The 13,605-nt window shown below is 46.2% G+C and overlaps 1 protein-coding gene and 2 non-coding genes across 3 annotated transcripts; 1 reads left to right on the top strand and 2 right to left on the bottom strand.

The window, feature by feature from the left end:
- Positions 1-2,096: 2,096 nt before the first annotated feature.
- On the top strand, positions 2,097-3,090 carry LOC108450896 (uncharacterized). Its single transcript, XM_053032093.1, has 2 exons — positions 2,097-2,156; positions 2,614-3,090. The coding sequence occupies exons 1-2, from the start codon at positions 2,097-2,099 to the stop codon at positions 3,088-3,090; spliced, it is 537 nt and encodes a 178-aa protein (XP_052888053.1).
- A 2,939-nt stretch (positions 3,091-6,029) lies between these two features.
- LOC128279900 (28S ribosomal RNA) lies at positions 6,030-9,328 on the bottom strand. The gene has a single exon (XR_008270091.1). It is a non-coding gene; the product is annotated as a 28S ribosomal RNA (ribosomal RNA).
- A 215-nt stretch (positions 9,329-9,543) lies between these two features.
- On the bottom strand, positions 9,544-9,699 carry LOC128279686 (5.8S ribosomal RNA). The gene has a single exon (XR_008269884.1). It is a non-coding gene; the product is annotated as a 5.8S ribosomal RNA (ribosomal RNA).
- Between the last annotated feature and the right edge of the window lie 3,906 nt (positions 9,700-13,605).

Raw genomic sequence — 13,605 nt, 5'->3', positions numbered from 1 at the left:
CATAACTTTTCGCTCGGTTGTCCGATTGAGACGATTTTTTTTTATTTTGAATAACATTTCAAGATCTACGCCCGATAAACTTACTCAAAACTAGTAGACCTATTTTTACGGCGTTACAAACACAACATACTTTGGAAAATTTGCGATTACAAGTAGGTTTGGACAATTAGGATTGTGATCGAGAAGCTTCTATCAAAGATAAGCAGACCATGTTGAGTCAAATTTGCGATTACAAGTAGGTTTGGACAATTAGGATTGTGATCGAGGAGCTTCTATCAAAGATAAGCAGAATTTGGTAGTCTGGAAAGGAAAGAGGAAAATATTGGGCGATACTCCCGTGGAAGAAGTTGTGTGCCAGCATAAAAAGATGGGGGTATTAGTACTCACGATATTCATGGGTGATATATTTCTAAAAATATTTTTATTTTCCTGAATATAATTTACCTATTTAGTTAATATTGTAACTTCTCTCCATTTTAAATTATTTTTCAATAAAATATTTACTCTAAACAAAAAATATTTAAAACCATAAAATTGATTTCTCAAAAATATTTTTATTTCCGAATATTATTTACCTATTTAGTTAATATTGTAATTCTCTCCATTTTAAATTATTTTTCAATAAAATATTTACTCTAACCAAAAATATTTAAAACCATAAAATTGATTTCTCAAAAAATATTTTTATTTTTGGAAATATTATTTACCGATTTTTAAATGAAATTAAGCTAACTAATTTTTTTTAAAAAAACAATGACTAGTAAAAGAGGAAAATATTGGGTGATACTACCGTGGAAGAATTTGTGTGTCAGCCTAAAAAGATGGGGGTATTAGTATTCACGATATTCGTGAGTGAAATATTTCTAAAAATATTTTTATTTTCCGGAATATTATTTACCTATTTAGTTAATATTGTAACTTCTCTCCATTTTAAATTATTTTTCAATAAAATATTTACTCTAACCAAAAAAATTTAAAACCATAAAATTGATTTCTCAAAAAATATTTTTATTTTCGGAAATGTTATTTACCGATTTTTAAATGAAATTAAGCTAACTAATTTTTTTTTAAAGAAATTAGTAGTAAACCCGATTAACTCCTAGCTTTCACCCGGAACCCAATAAACTTACTCAAAACTAGTAGACATATTTTTAAGGCGTTACAAACACAACATAGTTTGGAAAATTTGCGATTACAAGTAGGTTTGGACAATTAGGATTGGACAAAGGGTTTTTGAAGGTTGTTGAGATATGTTTGGTACTAAAAGATTAACTATGATCTTTTGAATTATGTGAAGAAAAGTAGGATCGAAGATAACTCTGGACAAGTACGAATGGGATTTAGCAAACAATGTAAAATAACTTTTCAATGTTGTTTGGCTAAATACAAAAGTTATGAGTATGAAACCAAAATGTTGATTTTGATCAGAATAAAAAATGTGGTGCGGAATGCATCGATATAGCAAAAGGAGGAGTCTACAATAAAAAAAGAATTGCCTCAGTAATGTAATCAACATTTGACTAAATGCATGAATCGATATAGTAAATGAGGTAACCTCAGTAACAATGGTTGATTGTAAAAGTAATATAATTAGTGAATGAACCAAGGAAAGATTTGGTAAACATATATAGCTTATTGATGGTTAAATCACACTTTTCATCAAACCTGACTATTAGGCTCTATTTATGAAGCTAAACCTATGAAGCACGGACAAGATTTGTATTGAGAGGATATATTTCCTTTGAATTGTATTGAAATTCAGTTGGGTATGTTTTAAGTATGCAAGCTTCTTATTCAATCCACAAATTGTCAGACATGGCATCTAGAACATTGTTTGTTAGGTGTAACGTTATCACGTGTAGTAGGCAATAATCTGACAGTTGTCAGACATTAGTAAAATTAGCAATAACGATGCTAATAACACATGAAAAAGATTGGTAGACAAGTCTGGAGGCTTATGCATTGTAAGGAGACTCTATGCTCTAAGGTGTTGAGCGCGAAATATTTCCTGGAGGGTGATGTGCTTAGACCAAAATATTGTGAGAAGCCATCTTTTACTTGTTCTAGCATTGCTAAAGCGATTAACGCCCTCAAGGATGGCTTTCTGTGGCAGATTGGGGATGGTAAATCTATCGACATTCGCAGGGATCACTGAGGTATCGAAGGTCTCAATGGGGAGTCGGTTTGTCGGTTTACACCTCAAAATCATCTTATTCATGGTTATTACTTAGAAGAATAGGCTACGACCCTCACAGATTGATTTGGAGAATTATATGGAAGTTAAAAATGCTTTCTAAAATTAAAGTCTTTAGCTGGAGGATCTGTCATAATATTACGCCTACCTACGATAATATTGCTCGTGATCCGTCAAGAGTTCTCGCAAGCTCGCCCCGGATGCAACAAATGAGAAGGAAACACTCATCCACGCTCGAAAGATTGCCCTAAAGTTCGAGAGATACTCATGATCGGGGATAAATAACGGTGATTGATGGAAGATATGAGCGGTGCATCAACCGGTGGAAGATGTTCTGCGTGTGTTGGACAAAAAGTAGCGGCCGATTTTTCACCCTCCTCTGGAACTAACTGGAATGATGAAACAATCTGGTTTTTCAGGGGAAGGAAGACATGGCCATGGTGGTTTGGGAAAGAGCGCAGGCTCTTAGCAAAGATTTCCGTATTTTTAATTTTGCAGCACCCCCTGTTATCCCTTTAACCCCGGTATGTAAAGGGTGGACTATACCTCCAGCTGGTGTTATTAAGATTAACGTCGACGCGGCGGTTGTGGATGGGAAATCTGGGTACGGGGCCATTTCCAGAGACCATGATGGCTTTGTGGTCGGGGGTAGCTATAGTTTTACGGATAAAATTCAAGACGTTAAATGGGCGAAATTTGACGCTTTTGTGGAAGGTTTAAATCTGGCTTTAAAGCTGAAGGTGGATAAGCTCATATTGGAATCTGACAGTGCGTCTCTTGTCAACGCGGTTAATAAGAGGGACCAAGACATTACCATTTTGGGCTGCTATGTTAATAAAGCTTGTAAAAAGCTTAACGAATTTAATTTGGTCCAAGCGATTAAGGATAAGTGTTGACCTTTGGGTCGTTTTTGTCAAAAAAAGAAAAAGAGAAGAAACTTTCAGTGTTGGTACTAAGCAAGAGCGCACATGGAAACCTCGATGAATATAACAATGGCGAGAAAGTACAAAACACTCATAGAATGGATATGAGCAACAACAAATAAAAACTAACTTTGTTTGTGTTGATATATTGAGCAAGATTTTGAAGACTATAATAAGTGAACCGGATCGTCTTTAAATACTTGAAGGGAAGAACATAATAGTATGAAAACACAAAATAGAAAAAATATGGTAGTGCAAACATCAAGCTAGATAACTTACGATTTCTCATCCCCAAATTTCCACTCTTTAGGTTTATACCATGGCGGTTTGCCGTTGTTTTTGTCGAAAAACATTCTTTTTTGCCACTAAATTTTGATTTTTTCGATTTAAAATGTAATTTTAAAACATTTAAATCATTATTTCCCTTACTTATTTGAAGTAAACACCGGAATTTTTTTTACAGAATTATTGTATTATTTTTTCTTATTTGACACATGTATGGAATATGTCCGATAAATCATTAGAGCTTAACGTAATATAATTAAGATAATAAAAATACTCTTATATCAACTAATTAGTTTAGCTTAGTTGGTTAAGATGCTTGCTCTTTCCTTTAGTACCTTGGTTCAAATCCTGTTGTTAGCAATTTTGAATCTCTTTTTTACCTCATACCTTGCTCTTTTCCCTTAGTACCTTGGTTCAAATCTTTTTGTACTTGTTGCATTTATTATTTTAATCAATTAACTCTTCAAAATAGTATAGACGGATTGAAAATTTGAGCTGCATATTATAGTAATACATTAATATACAGCACATAATACATTAATACATACTATTTGTACAATAGTATAGAAGGATTCACAATTGATATCTGAGCACATACATAATTTGAGCTACAATATTATGAATATTAAATTACTACTGACTAAAATTTTAGAATTGTTGTATAATTTTTAAAATTTAATGTGCAATAAATTATACATAATACAAGATTTGTGTTTTAAGATGTTATTAGTATAAAAACATGTCTTATACAAAAAAATGATGGTACTAAAATATACAAAAATATTACACATAATTCATTCCTTGTTCACTGTGCATTCATTCTTATCTTATCCTTAATTCAATGTGCTGTAATTATTAACATTGACGGTGAACTTAATAAAAATAATTATTAGTATAAAAAAACATATCTTATACCAAAACATCCTAGGTTGCCGATGGTGTCCAAGGCTCCAGCACGTCCAAGCAGCAATGTGCCGATGCTCCCACACCATCGACGTCCTAGGTTACCAAGGGTGCCTGATACTCCGGCACGACCAAGGGCCCAAGGTGCCGGAGGCTCTTGTTCAAAAGGGGAGGGACCGGGATGATTCAAAATGGGGGGACCGGGACAACTTGTAGCATCATTTTTGATATTCCAGGATGGCTCGCCGGAGCACCGTTGGGATGGCTCGCCGAAGCACAAGGAATGGATTGCCGGAGCACCGCCGGGAACCTAACCAGCGATGGGGGGCACCGACGTCTAGGCATGAAATGGGCGTGGGCAGTGCCCTGGACAACCCCTGTTCGCCTCAATATCACCTCCCCCCTAAAGAGCTAAAAAAACTTGGTCAATGTGCTACCAGGCGACATTCATGTGTCTGAAACAGGGACACTTTATGGTGGTGACGCTTCTGCACCAACGGGGGCCCAAAATTAGCTTTGGTGCTCGACCCTCCCGCACATCCGATGCACCAAGGTGCCGATGCTGCCCGATGCTCCGACACATCAAAGGGGCCGGTGGTGCCCGATGGCCCCGCACCACGGGATGGCACACGCTGCCGACAGTGTACGAGGCTACCGCGGGGCCAAAGGTGCCGGGGGCTCTTGTTGCAAAAGGGGAGGGACAGGGACGATTCATTCATTGTTGGGTACCGGACATGCAACGGTATCCGAATCCTACCTTTGGGACGATTCATTCGTTATTGGGTACCGAACATGTAACGGTGTCCGAATTCTACCTTTTGGGATTGGGGAGGGACTCGTTGCGCCGTTTGTGTATCCCGGGATGGCTCGCCGGATCATCGCCGGGATGGATCGTCGGAGCACCGCCGGGAACCTAACCGGTGGTGGGGGGGCACCGACGTCCGGGCATGCGATGGGCATGGGCAGTGCCCTGGATAACCCCTGGCTGCTCAATATCACTTCCCCCCTAAAGAGCTAAAAAAACTTGGTCAATGTGCTACCAGTCGACATTCATGTGTCTGAAACAGGGACACTTTTTTCAGCCCAACGCTCCCGCACATTCGAGGCACCAAGGTGCCGATGTTGCCTGATGACCCGCACCATGGGATGGCCTACGTTGCAGATGTTGCCCGAGGCTCCTGTACATGCCTGAAATGAGGGTAGTTTTTTTTACGCCATTTACACTTAGTATTTTTAATTGAAATTTTTTTCTGTTGGCCCAAAAGAAATACAAGAAGCCGAATGAAATATGGCATGATGGCACGGTAAAAAATTGAACAAGTGTCCGGGCTGCCAACAGTTGGGAGCTCGCACTCCCACCACCACTGCCCTCATTGTGCCATGTTTCCCGAGGGGGCGACACAGCCAAGTGTTTAACTTAGAAATTTTTTCTGTTGGCCCAAAACAAATACAAGAAGTATGGCATGGCATGGCATGGCATAGCATGGCATGGCATGGCATGGCACGGCATGGCACGGTACGGTAGAAAATTGAACAAGTGCCCGGACTGCCAACACTTGGGAGCTCGTACCTACACCACCACGGCCCCCATTGTACCATGTTTCTCAAGGGGGCGGCACGGCCAAGTGTTTAACTAACTCCTTACACTAAGTCCCCCACTTGGGGACCCCAGGGTCGGGACGTACAAAAGAACAAGGGTGGATCAGAAGGGAGATGGGGGAGGGACGAATCGAAGCGACAAAGGGCTGAATCTCAGTGGATCGTGGCAGCAAGGCCACTCTGCCAGTTACAATACCCTGTTGCGCATTTAAGTAATCTGCAAAGGAATCTACCAGCCGCTCGATGGGAATTGCGCTCCAAGGAGGCGCCGCGACTTGTCCGCCAGCGGTGTCATTGCACCTCGACGACGTGCCCTTGGGGGGCAAAGGCCCCACCGAGGGTCGACAATCGGGCGGCAGGTGCGTCGTCGCTTCTAGCCCGATTCGACTTAGAGGCGTTCACCATAATCCAACAAGACGGTAACCGTGCCACATCGGCTTTTCAACCAAGCGCGATGGCCAATTGTGCGAATCAAAGGTTCCTCTTGTACTAGGTTGAATTACTATTGCGTCGCGACCATCAAGAGGGTAAAACTAACTTTGTGTCACGACGGTCTAAACCCACTCACGTTCCCTATTGGTGGGTGAACAATCCAACACTTGGTGAATTACGCTTCACAATGATAGGAAGAGCCAACATCGAAGGATAAAAAACAACATCGCTATGAGCGCTATCGCCCACAAGCCGCTTATCCTGTGGTAAATTTTACGAAACCTCTAGCTTCAAATTCAATGTCTAAAGGATCGATAGGCTACGCTTTCACGATTCGTATTCATCTGGAAATCGAAATCAAACGAGCTTTTACCCTTTGTTCCACACGAGATTTACTTCTCGTTGAGCTCATCTTAGGACACTGCGTTATCTTTTAACGGATGTGCCGCCACCAAACTCCCTACCGACAATGTCTTACGCTCGGATCACCGTACCGAAGTCGACCTTGGGTCCAAAAAGAGGGTCATGCCGCCTCCGATTCTGGAATAAGTAAAATAACGTTAAAAGTAGTGGTATTTCAATTTACCAAAGCTCCCACTTATCCTACACCTTTCAAGTCATTTCACAAAGTCGGACTAGTGTCAAGCTCAACAGGTCTTCTTTCCTGCTGATTACGCCAAGCCCGTTCCTTGGCTATAGTTTCGTTGGATAGTAGAAAGGGACGGTAGGAATCTCGTTAATCCATTCATGTGCGTCACTAATTAGATGACGAGGCATTTGGCTACCTTAAGAGAGTCATAGTTACTCCGCCGTTTACCCACGCTTGGTTGAATTTCTTCACTTTGACATTGAGCATTGGCGTAAATCACATTGCGTGAGCATCCGCAGGACCATCGTAATGCTTTGTTTTAATTAAACAATCGATTCCCCATGTCCGTACCATTTACGAAGTCGATTGTTAAATCGCCTGAAGAAGGCCCCGAAGGAGCCGTTCCATCCATCCCGTGGCACTTTCGGCGACCCGCCTCAACCACTAAGCGATTCGAGCGAAGGCCGGCGGTGACGGGTTCGGGGCGGCACCCCTGTGCTCAACCCTCGAGCTAATCCTTTTCCCGAGGTTACGGATCCATTTTGTGACTTCCCTTGCCTACATTATTCCATTGACCGAGGTTGTTCACCTTGAGACTGATGCGGCTATGAGTACGACCAGCGAGACGACACTCGATCCTGATTTTCAAGGGCTGCTGAGGCGTCTGGGACACCACGTGAGTGCGGTGCTCTTCCGATCACTGGACCCTACCTCCGGTGAGCCGTTTCAAGGTGGGCGGCCGTTAAGCAGAAAAGATAACTCTTCCCGAGGCCCCATGACGTCTCTCAGACTCCCTAACGTTGCTGTTAGCCGTCGCGTCCGGTTCGTGAATTTTAACCTAATTCTCTTTCGAGCTCATGAGCAGCTATCGGACGGCTTCCCGTCTCTTAGGATCGACTAACCCATGTGCAAGTGGCGTTCACATGGAGCCTTTCTCCTCTTCGGCCTTCAAAGTTCTCATTTGAATATTTGCTACTACCACCAAGATCTACACCGACGGCCACTCTGCCCGAGCTCGCGCTCCGGGTTTTGCAGAGACCGCCGCGCCCTCCTACTCTTCGGGGTCTGGCTCTTGCCCTGACAGCCAGGTATAGGTCGCGCGCTTAAGCGCCATCCATTTTCAAGGGTAGCTGATTTGGCAGGTAAGTTGTTACACACTCTTTAGCGAATTTTCGACTTCCATGACCACCGTCCTGCTGTCTTAATCGACCAACATCCTTTGTGGGTTATAGGTTAGCGCCAGATTGAGCAATCGTAACCCAGCTTTCGGTTCATCCTGCATCACCAATTCTACTTACCAAAATGGCCCACTTGGAGCTCTCGATTAGTGACCGGCTCAACGAAGCGGCCGCACCGTCCTACCTATATAAAGTTTGAGAATAGGTCGAGGCATTGCGCCCGATGCCTCTAATCATTGGCTTTACCCGATAGAACTCGCTAAGGGCTCCAAATATCCCGAGGAAACTTGGAGGAACCGACTACTAGACGGTTCGATTAGTCTTTCGCCCTATACCCAAGTCGACGAACGATTTGCACGTCAAGATCGTTGTGGGCCTCCACCGAGTTTCCTCCGCTTCACCCTCGCGGTATAGTTTACCATCTTTCGGGTCCCGACAGCATGCTCTCACTCAACCCTTCTCGGAAGATCAAAATCGGTCGACAGTGCACCCGTGAGGGATCCCGCCAATCAGCGTCCTTGCGCCTTACGGGTTTTCTAGCCCGTTAACTCGCACACATGTCAGACTCCTTGGTCCGTGTTTCAAGACGGGCCGAATGGGGAGCCCCCAGGTCGACACCCGGAGAACACAGGTGCCGAAGCATGCCGAGACAGCGCGTGCTGGATCCCACGATTGAGGCGACAATGTCTCCACAGGCGTATCAAAGGCCCGGGCTTGGGCCACAGCCACAACCCACGTCGATCCACGGCCCGAGTCAATCGGCAGATCGGCTCTCGCCATTTCACATCCGACCGGGGCGCATCGCCGGCCCCCAGCCGCTTCCCTCCCGACAATTTCAAGTACTTTTTGACTCTCTTTTCAAAGTCCTTTTCATTTTTCCCTCGCGGTACTTGTTCGCTATCAGTCTCTCGCCCGTATTTAGCCTTAGATGAAATTTACCGCCCGATTAGGGCTGTATTCTCAAACAACCCGACTCAGTGAACGGTACCTCGTGGTGCGACAAGGTCCGCACGACGGGGCTCTCACCTCTCCGGCGCCCCTTTCCGGGGACTTGGGCCCTATCCGCCGGGGCGCTTCTCCGACTATAATTCGAACACTAGTGGCGCTCGATTCTCAAGTCGGGCTTTTCGGTTTCGCTTGCCATTACTAGGGAATCTGGTAAGTTTCTTTTCCTCCGCTTATTGATATGCTTAAACTCGGTGGTAATTCCGCTGACTTGGGGTCGCAATGCGATGCGAATGGGTTTAAGGGTCTCGATCGACGAACGCGCACGACTCCGAACGAGGTTGCTTACAGCATTACCACCTATCGTCGCGACAATTATGTCGTCGAAGACTCGAATTTAGGCCAATCGCTGGCTGTGAGCGCACGGGAGGCAAATTTCCTCCCGCGGTCCAACCGAGTCCCGAGGAATCGGGGTTAGATGGGGGCGACAATGCGTGACAGCCAGGTAGACGTGCCCTCGGCCTAATGGCTTGGGGTGCAACTTGCGTTCAAAGACTCGATGGTTCACGAGATTCTACAATTCACACCAAGTATCGCATTTCGTTACGTTCTTCATCGATGCAAGAGCTGAGATATCCATTGCCAAGAGTCATTCTATATACTTTGCGACAAAAGAACAACATCACTGAAGCACTGACACCGCGAACGGTGCGGTGACAAGAGATGTGTCCCCTTTTTTCATTTCGATTCTTTGGCGCGATTCGCGCTAGGGGTTTGTTCATTTTGCATCGAAGAGGCTGATCCTGACATCTCACCCCACCCAATGGGCAAAAGGGAGGACAAGACCGGCAGCTCTGACACGCGAGGGTGGCGACAGGTGACGATGCAGCTGCACCACCTCCGATGTTGTATACGACGCGTTCAGAGGTCGTTCTGCTGGCAGGTTTCGACAATGATCCTTCCACAGGTTCACCTACGAAAACCTTATTACAACTTCTCCTTCCTCTAAATGATAAGGTTCAGTGGACTTCTCGCGATGTCGCGGGCAGCGAACCACCTACGTCGCTGCGATCTGAACACTTCACCGGACCATTCAATCGGTAGGAGCGACGAGCGGTGTGTACAAAGGGTAAGGACGTAGTCAACGTGAGCTGATGACTCGCGCTTACTAGGAATTCCTCGTTGAAGACCAAAAATTGCAATGATCTATCCCCATCACGATGAAATTTCAAAGATTACCTGGGCCTATCGGCCAAGGCTATAGACTCGTTGAATACATTAGTGTAGCGCGTGTGCGGCCCAGAACATCTAAGGGCATCACAGACCTATTATTGCCTCAAACTTCCGTGGCCTAAAAGGCCATAGTCCCTTTAAGAAACTAGCCACGAAGGATCACCTCCATGTAGCTAGTTAGCAGGCTGAGGTCTCGTTCGTTAACGGAATTAACCAGACAAATCGTTCTACCAACTAAGAACGATCATGCACCACCACCCATAGAATGAAGAAAAAGCTCTCAGTCTGTCAATCCTTACTATGTCTGGACCTGGTAAGTTTCCCCGTGTTGAGTCAAATTAAGCCGCAAGCTCCACTCCTGCTGGTGCCCTTCCGTCAATTCCTTTAAGTTTCCGCCTTGCGACCATACTCCCCCCGGAACCCAAAGACTTTGATTTCTCATAAGGTACCGGCGGAGTCCTAAAAGCAACATCCGCCGATCCCTATCGGCATCGTTTATGGTTGAGACTAGGACAATATCTAATCATCTTTGAGCCCCTAACTTTCGTTCTTAATTAATGAAAACATCATTGGCAAATGCTTTCACAGTTGTTCGTCTTTCATAAATCCAAGAATTTCACCTCGACTAGGAAATCTGAATGCCCCAATCGTCCCTCGTTAATCATTACTCGATCCCAAGGCCAACACAATAGGATCGAAATCGTATGATGTTATCCCATGCTAATGTATACAAGCGTGAGCTGCTTTGAGCACTCTAATTTCTTCAAAGTAATAGTATTTGGAGGAACGACCCGACCAATTAAGGCCGAGGCGCGCTCGCTGCGAGGGACGATCGACCGGTGCTCACTATGAGGCGCACCGACCGACCCACCCCTATGTCCAATTCGAGCTTTTTAACTGCAACAACTTAAATATACACTATTGGAGCTGAAATTACGGAATCTGCGGCACCGGACTTGCCCTCCAATGTATCCTAGTTAAGGGATTTAGATTGTACTCATTCCAATTACCGGACTCATAGAGCCCGATATTGTTATTTATTGTCACTACCTCCCCGTGTCGATTGGGTAATTTGCTTTCTTGCCCTTCCTTGGATGTGGCGGTAGTTTCTCGAGCTCCTCTCCGTAATCGAACCTTAATTCTCCGTCACCGTCACCACCATAGTAGGCCACTATCCTACCATTGAAAGTTGATAGGCGAAATTTGGATGATCGTCGCCGGCACAAAGGCCGTGCGATCCGTCGAGTTATCATGAATCATCGGAGGAACAGGCAAAGCCGCGTCGACCTTTATCTAATAAAGGCATCCCTTCGTAAGTCGGGGTTTATTGCACCTATTAGCTCTAGAATTACTACGGTTATCCGAGTAGCAAATACCATCAAACAAACTATAAGCGATTTAATGAGCCATTCGCGGTTTCATAGTCGAATTTGTTCATACTTACACATGCATGGCTTAATCTTTGAGACAAGCATATGACTCTTGGCGGGATCAACCAGGTAGCATTCCTCCGTGACGTTGACACTGCATGGCTCTCAACATGCCGCGTGAGCAATGAAGAGGCCATAACAAAGCACGAGCATCGTCCCTGTCAAGAGACAAAATGCATAGGCATCGATAGACAAGGGCCTAAACCCTACTCTCAAAAATATTTTCCGCATCCAAAAGCACGAACGAGCACCAGTGCACTGACGAGGCCACACCGATTTAAGGGGGCACACTCGGGACACAGGGCATGATTGTGGTCCACCACGCACCCTAAAGGGCACGAGATGAAGAAGGGACAGCAACACATCCATAATTCCATCTGGCTTAGGTACGCAACAGAGGATCCCGATCGCACCCTTTGGGTTCAATTAGAACAAGGGGAGTCAATGAAGAGGAGTGTGGCTCGACAGTTTGATGCGGGTAGTATGGAGCCTGCCAATACATACAACCAAAACACCACTCATATGCCCATTGCGTACTAGTAGTAGCACCCATGTACACAGGCCAACAAGCCACCCAACCACTGTATTGGGAAGGGAGCGGAAGGAACAATGAAACGAGGGCACACCACAAACGCTTGGCATGAGAACTACGAGGGACAAAATCCCATTGGGACTTGGTCGAGCCAAGACCGAGCCTACAAACTCAACTTACGCCCCCCAGTGAGCCGTTGCCGTAAAGGGACTTGATGCTGGGGTCACGGCAACTTCGAATCGAGCAAGGCCTTGGCAAGGCCAAGGTGCCGATGGGTTGCCGACTTGGAAGGCACAAGGCGTCCCTAACATGACGGGGGAGGATGGGCAAGCCAAGCTCGAGCCCATAGCAATGCATAAGCCACCCCAAGAGATCTTTGCCCGATATAGGGAACTTGGTCTTGGAGTCGTTGGCTACATTTCTATGGGCATGGGCTTGACCGGCCGAAAAATCATCACCCCGGCCACTAGCGCCGGTGATCGACCCACCATCGTTGGTGAGTCATTGCGAGATTATCCGACCCTCGTGGGGGCTACGGACGCACCCTACATCGGGTTCGAGGGGGCCCACATCAGGGGGCAGCAGATTTCTATCCCTTAAAGAGCTAAAAAAACTTCGTCAATCTGCTACTAGGCAACATTGGTATGTCTAAAACGGGGACACTTTTCTTTAGCCCGTACATCCGAGGCACCAGGGTGCCCCTGCTGCTCGAGGCACCCGCACATCCAAGCACCAAGGTGCTGATGGTGGCTGAGGCTCCCGCACGACCAGGGGCCTAGGTTGCCGATGGTGCCCGAGGCTGCCGCACGACCAAGGGCCTAGGTGCCGATGGTGCCTGAGGCTCTCGCACGACCAAGGGCCTAGGTTGCCAATGGTACCGAGGCTCTCGCACGACCAGGGGCCTAGGTTACCGATGGTGCCCGTAGCTCCCGCACGACCAAGGGCCTAGGTTACCGATGGTGTCCGAGGCTCCCTCACGACCAAGGGCCTAGGTGCCAATGGTGACCGAGGCTCCCGCACGACCAAGGGCCTAGGTTGCCGATGATACTTGAGGCTCCCGCACGACCAGGGGCCTAGGTTGCCGATGGTGCCCGAGGCTCCTGTACGACCAAGGGCCTAGGTTGCCGATGGTGCCCAAGGCTCCCGCACATTCAAGCAGCAAGGTCCCGATGGTGCCCGAGGCTCCCGCACGACCAAGGGCCAAGGTGTCGATGGTGCCCGAGGCTCCCGCACGACCAAGGGCCAAGGTACCGATGGTGCTCGAGGCTCCCGTACGACCAAGGGCCTAGGTGCCGATGGTACCCGAGGCTCCCGCACGACCAAGGGCCTAGGTTGCCGATGGTACCGAGGCTCTCGCATGAC

The sequence above is a fragment of the Gossypium arboreum genome, chromosome 8, assembly GCF_025698485.1.
Source record: "Gossypium arboreum isolate Shixiya-1 chromosome 8, ASM2569848v2, whole genome shotgun sequence".
NCBI classification, from domain to species: Eukaryota; Viridiplantae; Streptophyta; class Magnoliopsida; order Malvales; family Malvaceae; genus Gossypium; species Gossypium arboreum.
The sequence above is the reverse complement of the archived record's forward strand: the minus strand, read 5'-3'. Positions and strand labels throughout refer to the sequence as shown.

What these genes read in the sequence shown, in the direction of transcription:
- LOC108450896 (XM_053032093.1), top strand. Translation starts at nt 2,097, where the DNA reads ATGGCTTTCTGTGGCAGATTGGGGATGGTAAATCTATCGACATTCGCA. An exon ending in CATTCGCAGGGATCACTGAG is followed by an intron (nt 2,157 to 2,613) that starts GTATCGAAGGTC and finishes CTGGTTTTTCAG; the next exon opens with GGGAAGGAAGACATGGCCAT.